At 37.5% G+C, this 27,388-nt stretch overlaps 1 protein-coding gene across 9 annotated transcripts in view; it reads right to left on the minus strand.

The window, feature by feature from the left end:
* Positions 1 to 27,133, minus strand: part of YAP1 (Yes1 associated transcriptional regulator) — a 144,426-nt gene extending 117,293 nt beyond the window's left edge. For 2 of the 9 annotated variants that reach the window (XM_077113151.1, XM_077113144.1), the window contains exons 1-2: positions 26,663 to 27,130; positions 23,422 to 23,672 (exon numbers count right to left, since the gene is read on the minus strand). In XM_077113151.1, the coding sequence (XP_076969266.1) occupies positions 23,422 to 23,672; positions 26,663 to 26,983 (572 nt within the window). In that variant the 5' untranslated portion in view covers positions 26,984 to 27,130. Of the gene's footprint in view, positions 1 to 23,421; positions 23,673 to 26,662 lie in introns of all 9 variants that reach the window. The other 7 variants (XM_077113145.1, XM_077113146.1, XM_077113143.1 and 4 more) reach the window with 6 other exon arrangements.
* Between the last annotated feature and the right edge of the window lie 255 nt (positions 27,134 to 27,388).

A 27,388-nucleotide genomic window follows, 5' to 3' on the forward strand; every position in this document is an offset into this window, starting at 1 on the left:
TGATAAGTCCTGATTTTAATTAACTAAAAGGGAGTAGGGGAGGGAAGAATTATGTCCAAGGATGCTGACAACTTTCTGAATTATCAAAACTAGAACATATCCTTCAATTGCTTAATAATCTAGCTGTTAACAATGTGGGTTAAAAATACATGAAACCCTCCCACCCTTTAAAAAGTAAGCAATCAACAAAAACAAACTTTGCACAGCGGTAGTCCTGAGCTCTTGTGCCGCTGGCATAGGGTGGGAGCCTCAGTGACTTTTGGCCTGCAATCACTGACTTGCTCAGCAACTTTGCTGTAATGGCTTCAAATTGCAGGGCTGAGGAAATGTTCCATAAATAGCTGCTCTTTTTTCTTGTAAAGCCTCTTCATAGACCTAATACAACTCCACTACCAAAAATGGAGGAGTCACCATGGCCTTTTTTTTTTTTTTTTAAAGTCAAGGGAACATTAGGGATATCCTGCTAATCATGTTACTCATTATGGGAATATGAATCACAGTGCTGAAATTTGATTCACTTTTTAAATTCAATGTTTGGTAACAAAAATTTACAATGGAGAATGCACAAGTAGTTCAGTGGTAGAATGCTCACCTGCTATGCGGGAGAACCAGGTTCGATTTCCAGCCCATGCACCCCCCCCCCCCAAAAAAATTACAATGGATTAAATCCATTTATTATAATCACTCAATTTTATGGACAGGAAAAAAAACTGCTGCTTGTATAGGCCTTTGGAAATAAAAATACATGTCAGCTTTGTATTAAGTGTCTGAGGATGTCCTCATCACCTTCCAGTTAAGCCATGCTCCGAGTGTTCATGAGCAATCAGGACGCATATTGTGTAGCCACAGAAAACACTTGGGGAAGCAGGAACAACATAAACAATCACTGCAAGTACTCTCCTCCTGCATTACTTCTTACTTATATTTATGTATACACATGCATGGATATATAACTTGATAATTCAGAAAAACTTACTAGTCTGAAAATTAACCCCAAAATTAATGAATAGCAAATTAATATTAAAGTCTAATTTACTAGCAATTAACAATGAATATTTTTCTCAACTTAGTTGAACTCAGGATGGGAGAGAAAGCAAATTAAATGAACCACGGGTAGGCACCAGGAAATCCAGATTCCATTTATGCTACTGTTTTCTACGTGAGGATGAGAAAACTTTGAATTCATGACTAAACTAATTTAATCTAAAGATAAATAACAGGAGAATACAGGAAGCAGTTTTTTTTTGAATACTAGGGTTAAGTTTTAGAGTATAATTAGAACTGAGTCCATTAAAATTCAGTCTTGAACACAAATGCCAAACTGTGACCAAAAACCCAAATTCTATCTAACCTTGGTCTGAAAATAAAGCTTGCCTAATTTGATGACAGCAGGAGGAAACACCTATCAATTTATGTAACACTAACCCTCCAAAAATGACTCTTTACTTCTTAATAATAGTATAGATTGTTTTCCAGTGACATTATGCTCTGCCATCACTTTTTTTTTTTTTGTATGGGCAGGTACTAGGACACGAACCCAGGTCTCCAGTAGGCAGGCGAGAATTCTGCCACTGAGCCACCATCGTACTGCCCTCTGCCATCACTTTCTTAAGCAAGCCCCAGATGAAAATTCATCTATCTTGAACTGTGTAGTCCCAGAAAACAACAAAAGTTAAGAAATCTTCCTCATCCTTTGGATTCTGGAAAACAGCTTACAGCAAAGAGCTTAGATGACTTAGATAAGACTCATGGAAGCCCCTTTGTTTACTTATGATAAGGCCAGAAACAGACCCTCCAAATTCCCATTCTTTGCCTCATAACTGATTAGATGAACTGCTTGTTCCTGTTGATGAGTCAGAAAAAAATGCTTGTTAACCTAAATTTTGATTAAGCTTCTCTCCTTTCTCCAGACCCCTGAACTTTAAAGGTGCATTCCAGAAAATAAGCAGTTTGAGCATGAAGTATTCTCATATCTACTATCTGATCAATCAACCTTTCATTCCACTTCCCTACACCCAGTTCTTAACTCTCTATAAAAGAAAAGCCCTTTTTTGCCTAATTCTTGAGCAGCTCCATTGCAGACCTGATCAGATCGTTTTCCCTATTGCAATACTCCTTTCCCCTTCATAATAATCCTATGGTTTAGTCTTTCCTTATCAAGCCCAGATTTGTTTTTTATTTTACAAACATTATTTGATGAAACTTTCAATCCAGGTGTGGTTGATTCAAAAACATGGTGTGGTTGATTCAAAAACATGGCCACAATCTGCAGCTCCTTCCATTAAGAATTTACTTCCCACCTTTGAATCAGGGCTGACCTCGTCACTTCTTTAGTCCAAGGGAATATTGTAGAAAAAAAACTGTGTACAATGGCTTCAGGCCTTGAAGCTTTCTGTCTGCATCCTCTTGGATCACTCGTGCCAACATGTAAGGAAGCCTGAGCCAGACTGCTGAGACCACATAGTAAAAGAAGCCCAGCCAACGTCCTGGACAACTCTCCAGCCCCCATCCAAGCTACTAGGTGACTGCAGCTGCAGGACGAGTGCCCCCAGGCAATACTAGCAGAAGAACTGCTCAGCCCAAATGGTAGGAACTATTGTGGTTTTAAGCCACTCAATTTTTACCTAGACAACTGATGTGGAAATAGATAACCAATACACCAAGAAAAAATTTGGGCTCTACTTTTTTTACCACCTCTCCAAAAACCAGATGTTAATTATGAGCTGCGTTATCAATACTTTTAGAAGATCCTATAAGGTTAATGATACTGAGAAAAGAAATGTCAAAACTGTAAAGAAGCTCAATGACTCTAATCACCTGTGAAACATTTGGGTCTAGATTAGTCCACAAGAATACATGTACTAATATATCAAGAAAACATTTAATCTAAAAAGTCAAGTTTAACTTGCCTTAATTGTAACTTCACATTAAGGGGGAGAATGGAAAAGGGCAAATTCTTTCGCAAATATATAGTTCATCCCAAAATTTTATTATGAAAACATTCAAATGTAAAGCAAGACCCATCATCTAGAGTCTACCCACACACATTATTTTGATGAACTTATTTAACTAATAAGCTTAACTTTTCAACCACTAGGAAATAATATTAAAATATCATTAAAGCCTGAAAATGTAGAACTGTGTTCCAGTAGCCATGTTTCTTGATGATGATTGAACAATGATATAGCTTTCACAATGAGACTCTGTGAATGTGAAAACCTTGTGTCTGATGCTCCTTTTAGCTACTATATCAACAGAACAGTAGAACATATGGAATAAAAATAAATAATAGGGGGAACAAATGTTAAAATAAATTTAGTTTGAAATGCTAGTGGTAAATGAAAGCAAGGGGTAAGGGGTATGGTATGTATAATCTTTTTTTTCTCTGTTATCGTTTTCTTTTTCTGTTGTCGTTTTATTTCTTTTTCTAAATCGATGCAAATGTTCTAAGAAATGAATATGCAACTATGTGATGATATTAAGAATTACTGATTTTATATGTAGAATGGAATGATATCTTAATGTTTTGTTTGTTAATTTTTTTAATTAATAAAAAAAGTTAAAAATAAAATAAAGTATCATTATAGGGGATGCAAGGATAGTTCAGTGGTAGAATTCTCGCCTGCCCATAAGGGAGATGTAGGTTTGATTCCCAGTCCATGCACTCCCTCACACAAAAAAATTTTTTTTTCAATAGGCGGTGCTACAATTACAGGATAGTCACATGGAAAAAGAATGAAATGTGACCCCCACCATACAGCATACAAAAAAAAAAGCATTTACGGCTACTTAGTTTAAAAATAAAGATTCCATATACTTTAAAGGAGACAGCTATAATGTAATATTACTATATAGCTTCCATTCATTTAGAACTTATTATTCACTAGTTTCCATCATAGGGGTCTTAACATAACTAATCCTCTTAATAACTCTGTTTGGTAGGTATTACCAGTCTGTAATTTTAGATAAGAACACTGCAGCAAAGAGAGTTTAAGTGACTTGCCCAAAGTCACTGCAATGGTTAATTTTATGTGTCAAGTTTGCTAGGCTATGGTACCTGGTTGTTTGGTCAAATACCTGTATAAATATTGCTGTGAAGCTATTTTGTAGATGTGATTAACATCTACAATCAGTTAACTTTAAGTGAAGGAGATTACCGTCAGTGTTGAAGTGGGCTTCATCCAATCAGACGAAGGTCTTAAGAGCAAAAACTGAGATTTTTCTGGAGAAGAAATTCTATCTCAAGACTGAATCATCAGCTTTTGCCTGATTTTCAGCCTGCTGGCCTGCCCTACACATTTTGGGACTTGCCAACCCCACAGTTATGTAAGCCAATTCCTTAAAATAAATTTCTTTATTTGTATACATACACTATAAAAATATATGCACATAAATACCTATCCTATTGAGTCTGTTTCTCTGGAGAACCCTGACTGATACAGTTACCAAGGCAATAAGAAATAGAATTGAGTTTCCAACCCTATCTGTTTATTTCCAAAATCCAAGCTCTTTCCACAATGCCACATCTTTAAATTAATATCTCTTTTATACTGTAGGGACACAGGGTTTAGGGAGCTGCATATAACAACTTCAGACAATGCACTAGTGTAAAGTTCCCAATTATCCCTCAAATTTTTCTATAGATTCACTACAACCTCAAAATTTCAGGAAGTTCTTTTGTAGAACTTGACAGATCAACTCTAGAATTCAATTGGAGTTCAGCAAAGCATAGTGGAGACAGAAGAACTTTCCATAGTTCTATAATAATTAAGACAGAATGGTGCTAGCAAAGGGACAGAAAGGAACCAGAGAGAACAGAGAAACACAGACCTGTAAATATATTGCGGAGACACAACATAACAGATGTGTAGCTGTAAATCAGTGAGAGAAGGGGTGGACTTTTCAGTAAATGGTTTGAGGAAAACTGAACATGTATTTGAGAAAAAAAATTAACCTGGACCCCTACCTCCTACCATTCACAAAAATCAACTCCAAAAGGATTGAAGACTTACACAAGAAAAAATTTTTTAAGTAGAAAAACAGATCCATGACCTCAGAGTAAGGAAGATTAGTAAACAAGACACAAAAAGTACTATTCATACAATGAAAAGGGAAAATAACTACCCAAAGAAACAACTGAGTAGGCACTTTAGAAAGGAGAATAACCAAATGCCCAAAAAAGTATGTAAAAAGGAGCTCAAGATTCATTGATAATCCAAGTAATGTAAGTTAAAATCACAATGGGAGAACAGTATAAACCCAACACTAGCAAAAATACCAAGTGCTGGCTGGAATTGTCAAGTAAAGCTGAAGATGCACATACCCCATGACCCAGCAAGTTCATTCTTAGTATATGGTAGAAAGACACTTGCACTTGTATACATAGAAACTACTACACAGAAAACACGTACAAGGATGGTCACTGCAGTATCATTCATAATAGCCAAACACTGTAACAATCCACAAGTTCCTCAACAATAGAATGAATAAACTGTGCTCTAAGTAAATGATGGAACCATAAAGCTATGAAAATAAAAATAATTAAACTGTAAAGCAATGAACATGAATGATCTATACCGACTGTTTTGATCTGTTAAACACTGCTGGAAGGCAATATACCAGAAATGGGCTGGCTTTTATAAAGGGAATTTATTTAAGTTACAAGTTTACACTTCTACAGCCATAAAAAATGCCCAAACTAAGGCATCCAGAGAAGGATACCTTAACTGAAGAGAGGGCTGATGATGTCCAGGGTTTCTCCGTCAGCTGGGAAGGCACATGAGGACTTCCACTACCTTCCTCTCCCAGCTTCTCCTTTCAAAACTGCTTCCCCAGGGGCATTTTCCTCCTGTATCTCCAAAAGTCTCTGGCTGTGTGAACTCGGAAGTTTTTCCCAAAATGGTTTCCTCTTAAAGGACTCCAGTAAGCAGCCCCCTCTTGAATGAGTAGAGATACATCTCCATGGAAACCACCTCATCAAAACGTCCCACCCCAAAATTAAAAAATAAAAAACAAAGATCCCACCAACAATACTGAATAAAGATTAAAGAATATGGGGGGTTGCAAGGGTAGTTCAATGGTAGAATTCTGGCCTGCTATGTGGGAGAACCAGGTTCGATTCCCAGTCCATGCACTTCCCCCAAAAAACAAAACAATCAGGCAAAACGAACAAAAGCCAAACAAACAAAAATTCAACAAATGGTGCTGCAATAACGGGATACCCACATGGAAAAACAATGAAAAGTGACCCCACTATACAGCATACAAAAAAATAATAATAAAATAAAGAACATGGCTTTTCTGCGGTACACAACAGTCTCAAAGCGGCTCACTAACATTCATGAGTTTTTTTCTTTATTAAAAAAAATTAACTAACACAACATTTAGAAATCATTCCATTCTACATATGCAATCAGTGATTCTTAATATCACATAGATGTATGATAATCATTTCTTAGTACATTTGCATGGATTTAGAAAAAGAAATAGCAAGACAACAGAAAAAGAAATAAAATGATAATATAGAGAAAAAATAAAAATACAAAATACAAAAAATACATAAAAAAACAAAAACAAAACAAACAAAAAAAAAGCTATAGCTCAGATGCAGCTTCATTCAGTGTTTTAACATAATTACATTACAATTAGGTAGTATTGTGCTGTCCATTTTTGAGTTTTCGTATTCAGTCCTGTTGCACAGTCTGTATCCCTTCAGCTCCAATTACCCATCATCTTACCCTATTTCTAACTCCTGATGGTCTCTGTTACCAATGACATGTTCCAAGTTTATTCTCGAATGTCGGTTCACATCAGTGGGACCATACAGTATTTGTCCTTTAGTTTTTGGCTAGTCTCACTCAGCATAATGTTCTCTAGGTCCATCCATGTTATTACATGCTTCTTAAGTTTATTCTGTCTTAAAGCTGCATAATATTCCATCGTATGTATATACCACAGTTTATTTAGCCATTCTTCTGTTGATGGACATTCTGGCTGTTTCCATCTCTTTGCAATTGTAAATAACACTGCTATAAACATTGGTGTGCAAATGTCCGTTCGTGTCTTTGCCCTTAAGTCCTTTGAGTAGATACCTAGCAATGGTATTGCTGGGTCGTATGGCAATTCTATATTCAGCTTTTTGAGGAACCGCCAAACTGCCTTCCACAGTGGTTGCACCATTTGACATTCCCACCAACAGTGGATAAGTGTGCCTCTTTCTCCGCATCCTCTCCAGCACTTGTCATTTTTTGTTTTGTTGATAATGGCCATTCTGGTGGGTGTGAGATGATATCTCATTGTGGTTTTGATTTGCATTTCTCTAAGGGCCAGGGACATTGAGCATCTCTTCATGTGCCTTTTGGCCATTTGTATTTTCTCTTCTGAGAGGTGTCTGGTCAAGTCTTTTTCCCATTTTGTAATTGGGTTGGCTGTCTTTTTGTTGTTGAGTTGAACCATCTCTTGATAAATTCTGGATACTAGACCTTTATCTGATATGTCATTTCCAAATATTGTCTCCCATTGTGTAGGCTGTCTTTCTACTTTCTTGATGAAGTTCTTTGATGCACAAAAGTGTTTAATTTTGAGGAGCTCCCATTTATTTATTTCTTTCTTCAGTGCTCTTGCTTTAGGTTTAAGATTCATAAAACCGCCTTCAATTGTAAGATTCATAGGATATCTCCCTACATTTTCCTCTAACTGTTTTATGGTCTTAGACCTAATGTTTAGATCTTTGATCCATTTTGAGTTAACTTTTGTATAGGGTGTGAGATACGGGTCCTCTTTCATTCTTTAACATTCATGAGTTTTGATCATTGTTGATCAAAGAAAGCAAATCACAAAAATATTTGCAGCATTACCTCATTTATATAAAGTTAAAAATCAGGAGGAACTAAACTACAATTTAGGAGTTGCAGTGGGTTAAAAATGACCACATATTCTTTGCTATTCCTCCCACAGGGAAATAAAGTCTAGTTTTTTTTCTTTGAATCTGTACTGGTCTTAGAGACCAATCTGATCAATGGAAAAGATGTCCAAAACTGGGCCATAACATATTTGGAATGTCTGCTTGGGCCTCTGGAAATCCTCTCTCTAGTAATCCTCAGCCACATTTAAGAAATCTACCCTGTGACCACAGTGCTGTAGAGTCCACGGATAGGCACTCTGGAGGATAATCCCAGCTAAACCCAGCTTTCTAGCTCTTCACATCAACACACCAGGCCATCAATAGACTCTGGTCTAGACAGACCCATCTGTCAGGTGAATGGCACTGAGTGACTTCCATCATTATTACAAGGAACAGCTATTCCCTGGCTGAATTCCTGACCCACACAATTTTATGATGTAAAAAAAAAAAACTGTTGTTTCAACCCATCATGTCTTGGAGAACTTTGTTATGCAGTGATAGGAACTACACATGAAAGAGATAGATATGTAGGTGGTAAAACTAAAAAGAAAAGTCGAAGCAAAAGTTAGGAGGTTGGACTTCCGGAGAAGATGGCGGCTTAGTAAGACGCGCGGGTCTTAGTTCCTCCTCCAGAAAAGCAACTAAAGAAACAGAAACAATACGAAACAGCTCCCGGAGTCACGACAGAGACCAAAAAGACAGCGTACCCCATTCTGGAACAGCTGAACGGGCAGGGAGAATCTGCTGCGGTGAGCTACCCGAGGGGCGCGCGTTTTCCCGGCCGGGTCGGCTGGCGACTGGGGTCCCCTCCACGCACGTGGCTCCCCGGTCTGACTGGGAACGTTGGATAGCGGGGCCCTCCCGTCACGCTTGGCGTTTCGGGCCAGCTGGGCAATTAGGACCGGCACTCTCCCAAGCTGTGGCGGCCAACGACCCCCACCTGCACGCGCGGTTTCCCGGGCCGACTGCTGTGCAGACAGACGAGCGCCACGAGCGCCACCTACTGGGCAGGAAAAGAAAAACAGAGCCCAGAGATTTCACAGAAAAAGCTTTCAACCAGCTGGGTCCCACACCCAGGGAAATCTGATCAAATGCCCAGACACCAGCAGAAAATAATGGATGACGCTCGGAAAATTGAAGATATGGCCCAGTCAAAGGAACAAACCAATAGTTCAAATGAGATACAGGAGCTGAGACAACTAATGCTGAATATACGAACAGAAATGGAAAAATTCTTCAAAAACCAAATCAATAAATTGAGGGAGGACATGAAGAAGACATGGGCTGAACAAAAAGAAGAAATAGAAAATCTGAAAAAACAAATCACAGAACTTATGGGAGAGAAGGACAAAGAAGAAAAAATGGAAAAAACAATGGATACCTACAATGGTAGATCTAAAGAGACAGAAGCTACAATTAGTGAACTGGAGGATGGAACATCTGAATTCCAAAAAGAAACAGAAACTATAGGGAAAAGAATGGAAAAACTTGAGCAGGGGATCAGGGAACTGAATGACAATATGAAGCGCACAAATATACGTGTTGTGGGCGTCCCAGAAGGAGAAGAGAAGGGAAAAGGAGGAGAAAAACTAATGGAAGAAATCATCACTGAAAATTTCCCAACTCTTATGAAAGACCTAAATTTACAGATCCAAGAAGTGCAGCGCACCCCAAAGAGAATAGACCCAAATAGGCGTTCTCCAAGACACTTACTAGTTAGAATGTCAGAGGTCAAAGAGAAAGAGAGGATCTTGAAAGCAGCAAGAGAAAAACAATCTGTCACATACAAGGGAAACCCAATAAGACTATGTGTAGATTTCTCAGCAGAAACCATGGAAGCTAGAAGACAGTGGGATGATATATTTAAATTACTAAAAGAGAAAAACTGCCAACCAAGACTCCTATATCCAGCAAAATTGTCCTTCAAAAATGAAGGAGAAATTAAAACATTTATAGACAAAAAGTCACTGAGAGAATTTGTGACCAAGAGACCAGCTCTGCAAGAAATACTAAAGGGAGCACTAGAGTCAGATACGGAAAAACAGAAGAGAGAGGTATGGAGTAAAATGTAGAAAGAAGGAAAATCAGATATGATATATATAATACAAAAGCCAAAATGGTAGAGGAAAATATTATCCAAACAGTAATAATACTAAAAGTTAATGGACTGAATTTCCCAATCAAAAGACATAGAATGGCAGAATGGATTACGACCCAGCAATACCACTGCTAGGTATCTACTCAAGGGACTTAAGGGCAAAGACACAGACGGACATTTGCACACCAGTGTTTATAGCAGCATTATCTACAATTGCAAAGAGATGGAAACAGCCAAAATGTTCATCAACAGACGAGTGGCTAAACAAACTGTGGCGTATACCTACGATGGAATATTATGCAGCTTTAAGACAGACTAAACTTATGAAGCATGTAATAACATGGATGGACCTAGAGAACATTATGCTGAGTGAGTCTAGCCAAAAACTAAAGGACAAATACTGTAAGGTCCCACTGATGTGAACCGACATTCGAGAATCAACTTGGAATATATCATTGGTAACAGAGACCAGCAGGAGTTAGAAACAGGGTAAGATAATGGGTAATTGAAGCTGAAGGGATACAGACTGTGCAACAGGACTAGATACAAAAACTCAAAAATGGACAGCACAATAATACCTAAGTGTAATGTAACTATGTTGGAACACTGAATGAAGCTGCACCTGAAATATGGTTTTTTGTTTGTTTGTGTGTTTGTATCTTTTGTTTTTGTTTTTTTTCTTTTTCCTTTTTATATATATATATATTATTAGTATTATTATTTTAATTCTCTTCTCTATATTAACATTCTATATTTTTTTCTGCTGTTTTGCTAGTTCTTTTCCTAAATCGATGCAAATGTACTAAGAAATGATGATCATACATCTATGTGATGATACTAAGAATTACTGAGTGCATTTGTAGAATGGAATGATTTCTAAATGTTGCGGTAATTTCTTTTCTTTTTTTTGATTAATAAAAAAATTAAAAAAAAAAAAAAAGTCAGGAGGTTGACTCTAGACATAGGGAAAGGGATGTGATAAGCAAGAGAAGTACATGGGAGGCTTCCAAGAAACTAGCAATGTTCTCTTTATTAGGGCTACGTGGATGTTTGCTTCCTACTCGTTCTTCAGAATTAGTATGTTTTATACATTCTTCTCTAAGTTTAAGTTTTTCATAGATTAAAAAAGAGGTTCATACAGACGGTTTATAGCATATTAGGACAAAATACATATCTCTAAAGCATAGTAGGGAGAGACAATATTGAGATGGAAAAATTGAACTCCCACACCATACAACTGCACATAATGTACATACTGTTTATAATATTTTGATATTTCAAAAATCGGAGTAGCAACATATCAGTATGGCAAAAGGCGCTATTCTGACACCTTAACTGTGAAAATAAAAGGTTTCCCTAACAAGTCAAAGCCAAAGAAGGTGAGACCTCTGATAATATCACCTAAAGAGCTGACGTTTTTATTTTTTATTTTTTTGGCATGGGCAGCTCCAGGAACCGAACCTGTGTCTCCAGCATGGCAGGTGAGAATTCTGCCAAATCACTGCTGCCCGCCCTAATAGCTGACTTTTTAAACACAATTTTTCACAATGCAACTCTCTTTAATTAAACCAATAATGATGAATGGCCTCCATGTGGCTTACTTTAAGACAGTACAATTGAAATCTTAGCTTAGTATGTTGTTGCTGACTAGATTAATTCCTTAACCACTAGCATTCCTGAAACTCCTCCTTCCTTCCAAAATCATATTAAACTGAGTTTAGGTAGGTAGGTAGATAAATAATCTGACTGCTGTGTCCCACAAAATTTTTGTTAATAAAGTTAAAATCCCAGAAGGTTTTAGAGACAAAATGTGGTAATGATGATAGACATTATTAGACAGTTTTACAATTTATTTGAATAAAGTTAACTAATAAGTAAGTACTCAAATATTTACCTGGCTTTGGCATTTAAAATAAGTTAAACCATTTGATTGTACTTTTTCTAAAACAAATTTTAAAGCTTAATTTTAAAAAGCTTTGTAAATCTCTGAAAGTAGATGTTTTAGTCATCAGTAGCTTTCCTAATGCAACTTTAAAAAGCAAAGCATTGAAACCTTTTTACACCAGTTTCAATATGTGCAGTGATAATTACTAAAACGGAGTCATCAATATATGAAAACGTTTATAGTCACATCACATAATTCTAGTAAATAAGTTTACTCTAAACAAACATGTAGCTAAATTTGAAAAGTACAAGAAATTGAAATGAAAACCCCTTTAAGAAGCACTTTCTAACAAATAATAGTCACAAAGTAGCCAAACAAATATTTTAGAAAGAGTCTAATATCAAAATAAACCTTTTAAAAAAATGTATATGGGAACAATTATATTTAACAATCTTCACATTCAAGCTTTTTAAAACAACAGAATTTTATTTCTTATTCATTAAAGACTAAAATAGTTAAGTATTTACCATCCAGGAAATGAACTTGTAACACTCTGGAGTAGAACTATTGTTATTTTATATCCAGAAAACAAACAGTATCTTTTAAAAATAGTTCCAGTTAAATGAGTTTAATAGTCTCAAACTCATAAAATTATAACACAAAAGTAACACTCTAGCTAGCATGCTTTTTAGCAGAGTAAGCATACGTAACTTTCATCCAAACCAATATTTTTCAGACTGAAAGGGACAACACTAATTACATGCAGACTACAGGCATAAATCTGGGAAACTATCAAACAAAACTAACTCTGAAATTAGTGAGAGGTAGAACGGACGTCATCTCCCAATAAATACATTAGGAGCTAGATGACACTGAATAAAGAGGGTGTCTCGGTTTGCTAAAATTGCTGGAATGCAACTTGCCAGAAATGGATTGGCTTTTATAAAGGAGATTTATTAGGTTAAAATTTACAATTCTAAGACCATGAAAACATCCAAACTAAGGCATCAACAAGAGTTTACCTTCACTCTAGAAAGGCTGATCACTTTTGGGGTTTCTCTGTCACATGAGAAGGTAGATGGTGATGTCCACTGGCACTTTGTACCCAGGTTTTACCATTTTCCTAGTTCCAGTGATCTCCTCTCTGAGTTTCTGTTGGTTTTGCTGGGGCAAACTCTCTATTTCATCTCTTGGCTTGGCATTTCCAAACGTCTGTGTCTTAGTTTCATGTCTCTGCTTTCCTGGTTGGTTCTCCAAGCATCTTTAAATGTCTGTGTCTAGGCACCTGCTCTCGGTGTTGGCACTGAGCTCTCTTTCCAAGAGCTCCTCTAAGAATTCCAGTGAACTAATTAAGACCCACCCTGAATGGGTGGGGTCACAACTCTATGGAAACAACCTAATCAAAAGACCCTACCCTAAAATAGGTCTGCCCCCACAAGCCTGGATTAGGATTAAAAGAACGCAACTTTTCTGTGGTACAATACCATTTCAAACCAATGCAGAGGGCAAGATCTATCTTTACTGAGCCTATAGCTAGCCTCAACAGTTTCTCCAGTAAGAGATAGTTAATAACAAAAAGGCAAACAAAACGACTTACAACTGAGTCTTGAGACTAAATCAATCCATCAAGATTGACAGATTAATTTTGTTCCAATTCCACAGAGTGGGGCTTAGGGAAACCTTTAAACAATGCCTGCTACATAAAACCACTAAGTCAAGAGACCAGTAAGCACAGATAGTGAGTTCACAGAAAATAGCAGAACGCAGGGAGAAAAACCCTATTATTAACCATCATCAAAGCACCATCAAAGTACCATCAAAGCAAGCAACTAAACACAAATCATCCAGAACCACATGAGTCTTTTTTTGAGGAAAATCAACCTTTTTGAAGGGGGGAAGTTTATCTAGCGACAAACTGAGCAATATATCCTATCTGTAGTATGATGGGTACTAACTCAGAGTTGAAGAATATATTTTCTACAGGTATAAAAAGGGCACGCATTCTCCTCAAATACAGAGGATAGTAACATTAATGTTATTTATCATTGTTGAGAAATAGCAATTTTTTTTTCACTCATAAGAAGAGGTTTGTACCAGTCCTAACAGGAAAGTCTCCAGCTGGGAGGGGTTAAAAGTGATCCTATTACATCACCTGGAGCCCATCCAAACTATGTGATTTCGGAAACATAACCTATATCAGTCTGAACATGTGTAGAGGAAAAACAGAAACATCTGTATTTTAGCCAACTCTTTCCTAGAATTTTTTTATCTTAAAAAAAGAAAAGTAGTTATCCAAAGGAGCTTGGTAAATTTTAATGTGACATAATCACGGGTAAGGATTTGTCCTAGGAAGGGTCTCAGAAATCTCCCATTTATTCAGCTCATTTCTAACCTCAGCATGCGACTGTTATGACATGCTGTTTTACTTTACATGTTTAAATAAGATTCACTGACTCTATTCCATTCCTCCCTATACCATTAAACATTTTAATACTTTGTGGAAATATCCATGCTTTTTAATATTATCTAACCCTCATCTCTGATGGCAATAGAATGCTCTGGTCTGGTTTTACATTGGCCACTAAAGATTTTATGTTTTTTCTTTTAAAGGTTTGCTTCCTCTTTTTTCACAAAAGATTTTCATGTGACCATTTTCTAGGCAGAGGTTGCTGAAAAAGTAAACAGAGAGATTCATTTGAAATCAATAGCAAAGGGTCCTAAAACATCTCAGTCAGCAACTATGGATGAATCTATTTAACCCAGACACAACCAATCTTCATGAAATTCTAACTTAGCCCCTAAAAATGCTAATGTTTCCATAGGATATTATACAGGTTTAAACAACAACAACAAATCCACAATAGTCTATTGAAGACTGAATATAGTCTACTTTTCTAAGCTATCTACTAAAAGAATACTTGGTGAAGGAAAGCAAAACCTAAACTAAGATAAAACCCAGGTTAGGCCCAAATAACCATGCTAATATTCATTCAAACAATGTAGATATGAAAACATAATTTATTTTTACTACCCCCTCTGTTTGAGAAAAAACTAATCCAAAAAGAAAAAGAAAGGGAGCCATTACTAATTCCATAAGGTTGATTACTTTAAAGCCCCAGTTTTTAAAGTCAGGTACACTGACAAAGAACTTGGAAATGACATACAGATGGAATTATCTCCACTAACATATATAAGAATAGGAATTAAGAGTCTTTCACATTTTCAGAATCCAAACCCTCTTCACACACTGCCCAATGCCAACAATTTAGTGTCAAAGTCGATGGTCCTCCCTTTATTTAAGAAAATTCAAAACATGAAAATATAAACTAGCAAAACTGCCACTTTCAGGGGCCAAGCTTCACACACAATGTAATTGAATTACCTATTTTTGCTTGATAAAAGCATTCACTGAAAGATTCATTTTTAAAAATCATCTTGTTGCTCCTGTCTAACTCTGTATTATACCTTTTTGATGAAAGGTGACATTTTAAGAATTATTCATGTTACTCAGTAACCATCTAATATTTTGCCTTGCCTGCTAAAAATTACTGCATGGTTTGCATCTACCACAATTTATCACTCCAGTCTTTCATGACAGACACCCAACTTGCCTTCCAATTACTGCCACCAAAAATAAACCTTAAACATGTTCTTTAAAAAGAACAAATATCCTTCGTAATATTTAAGTCAAAAATCACATGAAGGTGGTGTGGTGGTGGCTCAGTGGCAGAATTCCTGCCTGCCATGGCAGAGACCCGGGCTCGATTCCCAGTGCCTGCCCATGCAAAAAAAAAAAAATCACGTGAAATTGTCAATAGTAATTGCTTGGGGCTTATAAAACCAGCAACTTTATAGGGTCATTTTACAATTATAAATTGAATTCACAAGAATCCAGTTTATATACAACTTTTTAAAAATATACTGCACACTCCTCCATGGCCTGAGAAGGAGATAGGACATTTCTGTTCCAGAGAAATGGACCCAGAGAGACTCTAGATTTAGCCACCCGACACAGTGCTGAGCAGGGGGTAGGCCGTCACCATTCAGCCCTAGTACAAAGACAACCAGTCTTAATACCCATGGCCATCCAGGCTCTCTAGAGAAGAGACTGACATTTTTCTGAGAAACTGGCCCCTAAAAGAGAAAATAACTAAGGTATTGACATGTGGGGGCTCCCACAACTTTCAGGTCTGGTCCCTATTGTGTCACTATTCAGTGAAGCTCACTTTAGACAATGAAGGGAACAGAAGAAAATTTTAAAAGACACATTGTTCTAGTTCACTAGCAGCCAGAATGCAATATACCAGAATCAGAATGGCTTTTAAAAGGGGGAATTTAATATGTTACTAGTTTACAGTTCTAAGGCCAAGAACTTAGACCCGTCCAATTAAAACAGGTCTATAGAAATGGCCAATCAAAGGAATCCAGGGAAAGACACCTTGGTTCAAGAAGACCAGTGACGCTCAGGGTTTCTCTCTCAAGTGAGAAGGCACATGGCGAACACAGTTAGGGCTTCTCTCTCGGCTGGAAAGGCACATGATGAACATGACATCATCTGCTAGTTTCCTCTCCTGGCTTCCTGTTTCATGAAGCTCCCCAGGAGGCATTTTCCTTCTTTATCTCCAGGGGTTGCTGGCTGATTCTCTCTGCTTTTCACGGCTATGTTGTTCTCTGTTCTTTCTGAATCTCTCTCATTCTCCAAAATGTTTCCTCTTTTATAGGACTTCAGAAACTAATCACCACCTACTCAAATGGGTTGAGACACACCTCAGCCTAATCCGGCTTAACAACCACTGTTGATTAAATCACTTCTCCAGGGAGATGATCTAATTACAATTCTAAACATACAATGCTGAATAGGGATTAAAAGAAATGGCTGCCTTTACAAAATGAGATTAGGATTAAAACATGGCTTTTCTAGGGTACATACATCTTTTCAGACCAGCACACACATCAAATATAATAACCCCAGAGGCATGTTATATTACTATATCCATGAAATAAGAACTGCACATTTTTTAGAAACAATGAACTCAGGAAAGAGCTGTTGGAAATTAAGAAGGATGAATAGTTACCTGAAAAACCTGAAAATAAAGTTGAAGAATCTCCCAGAAAGTAAAATAAAAGGGTGGTGGTGCACAAGTGGTTCAGTGGTTGAATGCTCACCTTTCATTCGGGAGATTGGGTTCGTTTCCTGGACCACGCACTCAAATTAAAATTAAAAAAAAAAAGAAAAAAGAAAAAAACTAACTGAAGGAAAATGGAGGAGGGGGGAGTTATGAAAATTAAAGTTATTCTGACTAATAGGAGTTCTAGAAAATAAGAACAGATAAAACAGACTGAAAGAAATTATCAAGGAATGAATAAAAGATCTTTCCCAGGACTGAAGGGACAGTTAGGGTCACTGTACAGTACACTGACATTGAAGACTGAATTTCCAGATCATGCATTCTTCACTGTGAAGTTTAAAAGACCCACACCAAGGCATAACTCAAGCTTAAATTCTACAACCAAACTCTCCATCAAATATAAAAAGAGTAAAAATCTTTTTTTGTTCCAGAAATAAAAGATCTCAACACAGTTACCTACCATGCATGCTTTGTCTCAGCAAATTCCTGGAGGATAAGCAAACTCTAAAAGAAGTGAGTATATCAAGAGAAAAACAGTAAATAGGGTAAACAACCAAGAGGATGAAGGGACTTTCCAGATGAGTGAAGGAAAGTTCTACTAGAACTTCACTTCTCTTTACCAAATGCCTACTCAAAATTAGTCACTTCGGGTTACATGAAAAATTAGATCTCAAACAACTTTCTAATAACACACTGAATTTTTTTCACTCTGAAGAAAGCTGTCTTCACTCCAAACCCTAAATCAAATAGTCTTGGTAAAAAGTTTTCAAGCAAGTTGTCAGAAAGCACACCTTCATTGGTCAAATAAAGACGTTACTTAAAACAAAAAAAACTTATTTTAGGTTAAGTAAGCAGTTGCAACAGCAAGGAAGGAGCTTTTTACAAAATGTCCCTTCCTCTCACCTTCCCCAAATCAGAACCCAACTGAAGTTGATAGTCTAATGACTAACCTATGAAGAGATAGAGGACACAAAAGTGAAGGCAGATAAGTAATAGCACTAACCACAAACAAAACATTGAAAATATTCACTTGAAGAAAACCCAGAATTGATAAGCCATTTGCATCATTTTGTTAATTTGTAACATTATTCAGAGCTACAAATGCTTCTTCATTTATCACTTAATGTGTTAAACATTATGATGCTTCTCATTCTAAGAGCCAAATGAGGATTAAACTACTGATCGCTTTTCTGGTCTAAAATATTAAAGAAAAGAAAGAAGAAAAAAAGGACTGTTGTGATTTATACTAAACTTTGTTTGCTTTTAGAAGGGGTCAAGCCCTGCACAAATAAAAGTGCTTCCACGGTGGCAGTACTTGTTCCCAGGAAACTTAGTGCTACAGTACTTGAGCGATCAGAGCCATGAAGCAATTCTTCTTCTTCATAAAAACTGCAACGTCTCTTTCATGGCTTGAAGTTGTGATTAATCCTGGAATCAGAAGCCCTTTTTGTAAGAACTGCATTGCTTAGCAACCACAGTTGCTTAAAGAACCACAGGGCTCTTTAAGACTTCTCTTTATACGATGTTACCCAACTATTATTAAACTTTCGAGCCATAATTAATGGCTAAATTATGCCATTACAGAAGATAGCAAATTAAGTTTGAATATTCTTAAACCTTAACAACTGATTTTTAAAAGGGCTTCACTTTGATTTGTACTAAGCTTAAACTTCAGTCTACATTTTGGCAACTCAAATGTTATTGGTTTAAAATGTCTCCCCACCAGCCTTAAGAGAAACAATAATTGAGTGTCATCGTGGCATTACTGTTTTAAGATATTAATTTATATTAATTTTCTAACTATAAAATAAAATTTATTTTTCTGCATTCATAATGAGGACTGATCTTAGGTTTAAAAAACCTTTTTTTTTTTTAGTTTCAACAATATATGCAAATGCTACCTGGGTTGTTTTTTTGTTTGTTTTTTTTTTAACAATTAACATGAAGCTCTTAGGGGGAAGAGATTTTTTTATGGTTTTTAAAGAAACTATATTTGCCATCTTGCAGCCAACTGAGTTCACTGCACTTAAATAACTAGTTCCCTAATTAAATATCTTGCTTAGTTCACAATAAAAGTAACTCAATATTTTTCCCAGTGAATAAGTTAATCTCTGTGTTCTATTTACTCTGTCACATCCATTATCTTCCAACTGTTTTTCTTCTGCCACTGTAGTCAACAGTTTCGCCAGAGTTTTTCTGCCTAAATCACTGTGGCACTGCAGGCCATTCTTCCCGGGGGTGCCACCCACCGAGCTGAAGCAAGTGTGTTTTCAGAGCGCTAAGGGCGTGCTTTCATCTCTCTCCCCACTTAGTCTCAACAGCAAGACAAACAGGCAGAGACTGGCCCTCCCCTTAGATATGGAAATACTTTGTGAGTGCAATTTGAGTTGTGTTTTTGCTTTTTTGTTTTTTTTCAGCTTAATCAACATTTAATGGCACAATTACAAGTTTTTCATTTTTACAGGGAAATCATTCCGGTTACAATCACTTGATATTGCAAGAAACCAAGAAAAAGAATAGCATTCTTTCATGAAACTGTTCCTTTTTGAAACATTTACTTCTTTATTATAGCAACAATAAACACTTTATGTGTTTATAGTCTTCTACTGAGCAAGTGCTTGCAAAGGGAAGCATGAGATCAGATTATAATAAAGTTTACTTCATCTCCTTTACTTGATACATTTCTGAGGTAGCCTTAATTAGGACAGAGGAACATTCATTTCTGATATACTCTAATGGAGCAGAAAAGGAATTAATCTAGTTATAGAGATCAATTACATCTGCAAGACAACTTCATTTAATGTGGGAATATGGCTTATGGCTAAGTTATAAACTGTACAAAGTTGAAAATCTTTGAAAAAAATTCCTTTTTAAACTGTGGATTAAGTTACCCAATTAACTTTTAATCAAATCACAACAACAAAAGCCTTGAATCTTCAAGGACCAAGAACACTGTGGTCAGCGATTCAAAAAATGATAAAAGAATGGAAATGAAACAAAACTATCTTTTAAAAATGTATTAGCAGCACATTATTAAAATAATGCAAATCTATAAACCTTTAAAATCATTGGCTCCTATTTCTTAAATCAAATTAAGAAAGGTTCTACATGGTACAATATGTACAAAAACTTCTTTGTACATGGTACTAGTTACAAGGTTTCCAATTCAATAAAATAAATTTGTGAAGTAAAAGCACTCCTTGTAACCAGAGATATTATAGAAAACTAATTCAGGAAGTTATTCAGCAGCTTATAAAGAAATAGGAAGTTGTTGACCAACTACTTGAAGAACTATTTCCTGTAGGAAAACTATAAGACAGCTGAAGAAGGCAATAATTTTCAGAGTAGTAAAAAGAATTAGTTTAAAGTAAAAGCTCAGTGTACTATGTTGAACAACTTGGTTTCAAACAGTAAATTCAGTAGAATATATGACATAATATACAGATTAAGCCCTTTTTATATGCTTCACAATCACTCCCAAGTTTGAATAAGTATCACTGATAAATGTAGCTAATATACTTCCATCACATCTCTTGCCAAGATGAGGTACAGGACTTCTCCAAAAGAGATCTCACTAAGCTAGGGAGAGCTTTAAAAATATCAATACTTGCCTGCATATAATTCTTCAGTTATTATGTTGCATAGAAACCAGAGGACAGGCCAAATGACTTTAAAATCTCCTTCATCTATAGCCACAAGACAATTAGTTGTTTCCAAAGTTGACATTTCTAATTTTTCCATCAATTACATTATCTTAAATGTCTAGACCATTTATAGTCAGATTTCTTCATGCCTAAATCTCAATAAATTATATACTTTGTAACTTAAAACTTCTAAGACGTATCCAACAAGATATATATAGTAAGATATACTTTTTCACTGTTACAATGAGTATAGGGTATGCCTATATGTCATTCTGTAAATTTTCATTCTACTTCTGGTAATAAGAATCATCTTTAGACAAGAAGAAAATACATAAATATTGATTTCAAAGATAATCTAACTTTAAAACATCAAATCTAGTATAAAAAATGAGCTTTAACAAGAACAACTTGGCTCCAAAATCTTAGTTTATCATCATCTTAGATTCATAGCCAGAAGATATTATTCTCACTTATCTGTCCAGTACACAAAATGTATTATGACAACTCACATAGCTGATGATCGTTTAAGAATCATAACATCCAGTAGCTAACAATTGGAAAAAGTGAACTAATCTTGTTTTATAACATTTCCCCAAATTGCATATCCTATTTATAAAGCAGATAATCTTCAAAATATGAAATTTTATAAGTCCACAGCACCCATCCTCCACATGCAATGTTTAGGAAACTTCTAAGCAACCACTGAGAGCTACCAACCAATCATTTTGTAGCCAGTTAAGTTTACTACCAAGTTTCCTACTTAAATATCTTGCTTAGATCACACTAAAAATACTTAATACTCAATCCATGGTTTCACCTATCTTACTGACCTCTCAGGGAAACCCCTTCTCTTTCTGAAAAGTTTGATTTGAAGAACTTCTTCCATGAAGTTAAAAATCTTCATGTAAATCCGGTTTTATTTCCACACAAGTCTCTCAAAAATCCAGAGAGAACAATCATATCTTCTCTATTTTCTTCCATTTTTTTCTTTTCCAGGTAAATTTCTCTCCACTCCTGCAACCACTCTTTATATGACATAATTTTTGTACCATTCCCTGTAAGCATACTCAAGCATTGTGGTATGCTATATATGTGTATGTGTGTGTACATTATTCATTAATCCAGCTATATCAATACCTTTAAGAGAAACATTTGCTCCCAAAGGAAGAAACATCGAAATTTTCTTTTTAAAATAAATGTCTAGAATATTTATTTCAGCTCAAAACAAAAAGTTCATTCATTCAAAATAAAAATGAAAATATAGGGAGATGTTACCTATAAGCTATTATTACATGATACAAAGTCAAAAAGAAGAGGATAAATGTAGCTCTTTAAGTTTATACTTTCAGCCACAGCATCAACCAAAGAAAGCAGAAGGCAAGCAGGCTATTAAGCTGTTTAGAAATCTCTCCAGGTCAGCATGTGACCCAGCAGGGAGAAGTTCAAAAAAGTACAGCCTTTCTTTTGCTTCCTAACAACCTGGTTTGTTTCCACTCCTTTCCCCTTCAAGACACATCCCTCACAGCGAGCAGCTCTTTCAATCATTTACTTTGGATGTCTGCTTGAGAACAAATGATCTTGCTCATGCAGATGAGTTTGCCAGACTTGTGTGTACTTTCCAGTCTCAGGCCCTTTATTGTTCTAGCTGAAACCTGACCCTTTGAAATGGATACCAGGACACCAGAAAACTAACTTTAAAAAAAGGTAAAAAGTTTCAGTAAAAACTGCAAAAAGTTTCAAGATCAAACCTTTTCCTCTCCTCTTCCTCTAAATAAGCCTGTCACAAAACTTTGTATCTTAAAAAGACAGTCAATACAAAAATTACATTAAGACATACATCAAAAACAAAATCATTAATTATGTTCTTTAATCTACTATATACATTTTATATTTGCCTTAGGAATAGATCAAGACAAATCTAATCAAAACTAGGATTGTTTTTCACTTTATCGCCACCTGATTAAATATTGTTAAGTGAGCAACTTCTTTAAAGATCAATTTCAGTCTTAATAACTAGTTTTAGACAACATTTTGTATGCACTTGATCCAAAAAAATCAAACAAAAATATTAACATCTCATCTATAACTTCAAAATTACAAATGTTTATCTTTAGATCTTTTCTGTTTTAATGCAATTGTCATTTTTTAAGACAAAAAGCTGATAATAACCTAAAGATCTTGTTTTAATTTTCCAAAAGAAGAAAGTTATATTTTTCAGGACTGTCGGCTCAAAAAAGGCTTGTCACTGAATGACTGTAGATCAAACTTGAAAATTTCTATTTCTTGTTATGTTTTGAAAACAAAAACAAAACACTAATAAACCACAAACTACTGCTAAAGTGTTTGTTGTTCCAGAATTTAACAGACTTATTTTTGTAGTTATCCACTGACAAAATGCTTATTTAAAAAGATATCAGTACTGTATATATTTTATAATCCTAAACCACTCTTGTATTTCTCACAATATGAATAATTTCATGGTATTCTTTCAGTTTTGCTATAGCCTAATTAACAGGTTTGGCACAAGCTTAAAATGGGAATATTCAAACTGCCACAAAAGAAAAGACTGTAAAAAGACTGTGAACCAAGAATCAATCAAGCTTTCAAAATTCTACCCAAGCTCTGGGAGGTATTTAGCTAATACCTATGCGGGGGGGGGCGGGGGAAGAATAAATGGCCTTTTATACTTTCATACCACTTTACTGTGTTTTCCAAATTATGTTTTTCTGAGGTAACTGTTCCCCACCATTATTTTCACTTACTTTAAGAAGTATCTCTGTCCAGAAGATGTCTTTGCCATCTCCCAACCCGCTGGCAGAGGTACATCATCAGGTATCTCAAAAGACGACTGTCGAAGATGTTGAGCAGTAGGTGCCGTTGCTGGACCAGAGACTACTCCAGTGGAGGTCAGTGTCCCAGGAGAAACAGCTCCCAGCTGCAGGGAAGCTGGGGAGGAATGAGCTCGAACATGCTGGGGAGTCAGGGCTCCTGCAGTGCCTGCATCAGTACTGGCCTATTAGGAATATTAAAATGAAAATTTTTTAAAAATAAAAAACTTTTAAAAGAGAGTTCCTTTAAATTTCATTGTAACCAAATATCTAAGTACCAAAGGCAGATATTTCAACATTTATTACTTGACACTGAGGAATATCGTTTTGCAAATGGATATTTTTAAACTGTTAATTTTGTTTTAATAAAGCACTTGTACAAACATTTACGGTTTTATTGATGAGCAACCTATCTAAATGTTTATGTCTACATTTTAGACATACCGATACGTCTTTTAGAGGCAATTAATAAAGAATGAATGAAACTCCTAAAATAGTACATATTGAATTTTTAAACCTAGTTTCTAAAAGGTCAAGGTAATGTAGGTGCTTTTTCAAGTTCTAAAATGTTTAGATATAAATGCAACCCAAGAAATATAAAATAGGTTTTTTTTAAAATGAGCTTTAATTAATTAATGTTTTTTCTAGGCCAAATCTTAAACCATGTCAAATGTCATTTATACTCACTATAAACAAATGCCATCAATAAAGTAATCATCACAAGTTATACAACTTTTAAAGAATGCAAAAAGATCCAGAACCACCCCAAAGTTGTCTTTTTAAAGCTATCTTAATGAATGAAATGAAAAACCAACCACATCTTTTTACCTACATGACAAAGATACTAACAGTTTAACTATTTCTTATATAACTTAAGAGCTAACACACTTACATATTTATAACCGTGTAATAGCAAAAACTTTTCTGCACTCTGACCCCTAAATAGCTGGGTTCCAGTCCAAGCTACTCTAACTTGCTGACTGTATGACAATGAACAATGTCTTAACCTGCAAACCTCAGTTTTCTCTATTTGTAAAACGGTTTTTTTCATGATGGAAAAATGTGGTAATAAATGAAATATACACAAGAATTTACATTAAGTAGTTTGTGGACAAGAGTATTTACAGCTCAGGTTCAATCTATTCATAATTTAGTAGTTGTTTAAAATCCACTGATTAGAAAGAGGGTTTGATTATTAAAAAGTCTCAACTACCTAAATTCATAAAGGCAAAGAAGGGAGACTGGGAGGAATCTGCAAAATCATTTATACCTTAAAACTAGAGTCAAGTTTCCAAGAAAAAATAAAAGTTAAACTTACAGATGCACAACAGTTCAGAAATTTTTAAAAACAAACAAAACTATAGATTATAAATAGTAGGAATCTGCCAGGTAAATACTATTATCCACAAACTGATGGGTATAAGTTCTTGTGTAAATATTTTTAGAAGAATAAGTATACTTTTCAGTTGAAATTTTTTTTACTTTTAGTGTATTATGCTTTCAAAACTTATTAAGTAACCAGCAGCATAGCTGTGTGCTCTGTAGGATGCATGCCAACATGCATTTACCCATGAGTCCAGATGCCAATTTGCAGGTGTGAGAGAAAAAAGTTTACTTGAGTCCACTACCTCTTACAAATTGAGTATTTATGCAAGCAGATAAATTGTTTTTCCTTCCTCGTCCTTAACCCCGGTTTTTGTCAGCAGGTTGAGTGAACTTTTCTGAGTTCCAAAATCTCTTAAGTCTGCCGCAAGAGAATATATAACAGGCCTGCAAACAGGAGAGGGAAGGAAAATGGGGGCGTAACTCTTCTTTCCACTCAAGTTACAGCCCGAGTGGACTAACTACAGTGCAGTATTTGGAAAACCAATTAACTTTTGGACAAAGTTTCTATGCTGAAGTTTAGCCTGAAGCAAGTTCTTAAAAAAAATAAAATCTCCACAAATAAATCTGAGACGTATCGGAACGTTAACACTGTCAAAATAAAATAATTTCACTTCAATATTAAATCAAGTTGACAAAATAATCGAACGTTGTCTAGGTGGGAAAGCAGCCATGTTCACATCCTCAAGAACTAAAAAGCAATGGCAATAAAAATAAAAACTTAAAAAAAAAAAAAAACAGAAAGCAATGGCGATCCTAGAATTAGTCATAGCTTCCCAAACATTAACTTTTAATCACAGTTGAACTAGGCAGGACTCTGCCTATGAGTCAACCTGCAGAGTATTATTTAAGGCTGTGTTAAAACCTCGAGACGGGTAATGCGCAACTCAGTGCCTGGGTAACGTGCAGATGTGGCTAATTTAAAAGCATTTCAGCAGAATGTAAATAGTTTACAACTAGGAAACCAACACGTGAACCTACTAGGTTTAATAAGAGAGGGCCTGCCCGAGTTCCAGGTCTCAAGGGAAGCCAGGGGTGAAAGATCTAACTCCATAAACAACTTCCAGGAAAGCCTGGGCAGGGGAAGCCCGGATCCTGTATTCTAAAACCTCCGGGGCAGTGAGGGAAATAAATGCCTTCGGCCGGGGGAGGGGGAAAAAGAGCAAGAAACTAAATGGACTGGTTCAACCCCCACCCTCTAATCAACACTGGAAAACAAGAGAACAATTATTTGACTCCCCAGGAGACTGAAGTGAACCAGGAGGCCCAAAGGAAAGGGGGCCCAGGGCTCAACTTCACAAACTCGGCCGCCGCTGGCAACTCACCCACACACAAATGCCAGAGGCCCCCCTCCCCCTCCCCAGGCGCGGCGGGAGCGAAGGTGCGGAGCGCGCGGAGGCGCGCGCATTGTGCAAGCCCACCGCGGCCCGGGCGGCGATTCTCCCCACCCCCTTCCTTCCTCCCCACCTCCCCCTCCACTCCCGCCAACCTCCTGGGAACCCCGGGAAGAAAGAAAGAAAGGAAGAAGGGGAAAAGCACACTCCCCGGGGCTGCAGCCGCAGAGAGAAACTCCAAGGGGAAAAACAAATCTCGGCCCCCGACTCCCGGACTCGGTAACGGCGGCCGCGCGGGCGCCTGGAGTTGGCACACCTCACCGGGGAGAGTCCCCCTAGCCCCCGACAGACACCCCGGAACACCCTCGCCCCGGCCCGGGCTACGATCCCGATCCCCCGACCCCGGCCCAGGCCTGGGGCCCGCCCGACGGGGATGTGGGGAGAGGCGGCTAGGTTACCTGTCGGGAGTGGGATTTGGGCTCCGGCGGCTTGAAAAAGGAGTCGGGCAGTTTTCGGAGCCTCATGGGTACGGTTTGGGGCACGTTGGCTGTCTTGGGGTTCATGACGGCGTTGAAGAGCGCCTCCAGATCGGTCTCTGAGTCCCCCCGGACGTGCACGATCTGGTGCCCAGCGGGAGGGGCCTGCGGCGCCGCCTGGGACCCCGGGGGCGCCGGCTGCCCGGGCCCCGGCTGCGGTCCCTGCCCCTGGGGGGTCTGCGCGGGCGGCTGCCCTTGGCCCTGGGGGGCCGGCTGAGACGGCGGCTGCTGCCCGGGATCCATAGCTTCTGCCTCCCCCGACGCACACCCCCTAACCCGGCGGACGAGGGCTCCGCCCGGACGCCCCGGCTCGACGGGCCGAGACGCGAGAAGCGGCAAGAGCTGCGGGCCGGGCGGCGCTGGGCGTCGGGAGCGGCGCTCTCCTCGTTCTCAGGGCCGGGGGGCTGCGCGGCGGCCCCGCATCCCCCGCCCGGCGCCTCCGCCCCCGCCCTGCGCCCCGGCTGCACTGGTCTGGCGGCTGCGCTTCGGGAGGGGCTGAGAAGGACCCGGACCTGCGGCGCCTGAGAACTTTTTTTTCCTTCACCTCCCTTGACGGAGGCCGAACAGCTAGCTGCTTATCCCCTCCCCCTTTCTCTTTTATTTCCTTTTCTTGTTCCTTCCTTCCTCCCTTTCTTTTCCCCGGCGGCG

The sequence above is a fragment of the Tamandua tetradactyla genome, chromosome 8 (genome assembly GCF_023851605.1).
Source record: "Tamandua tetradactyla isolate mTamTet1 chromosome 8, mTamTet1.pri, whole genome shotgun sequence".
Lineage (NCBI taxonomy): Eukaryota > Metazoa > Chordata > Mammalia > Pilosa > Myrmecophagidae > Tamandua > Tamandua tetradactyla.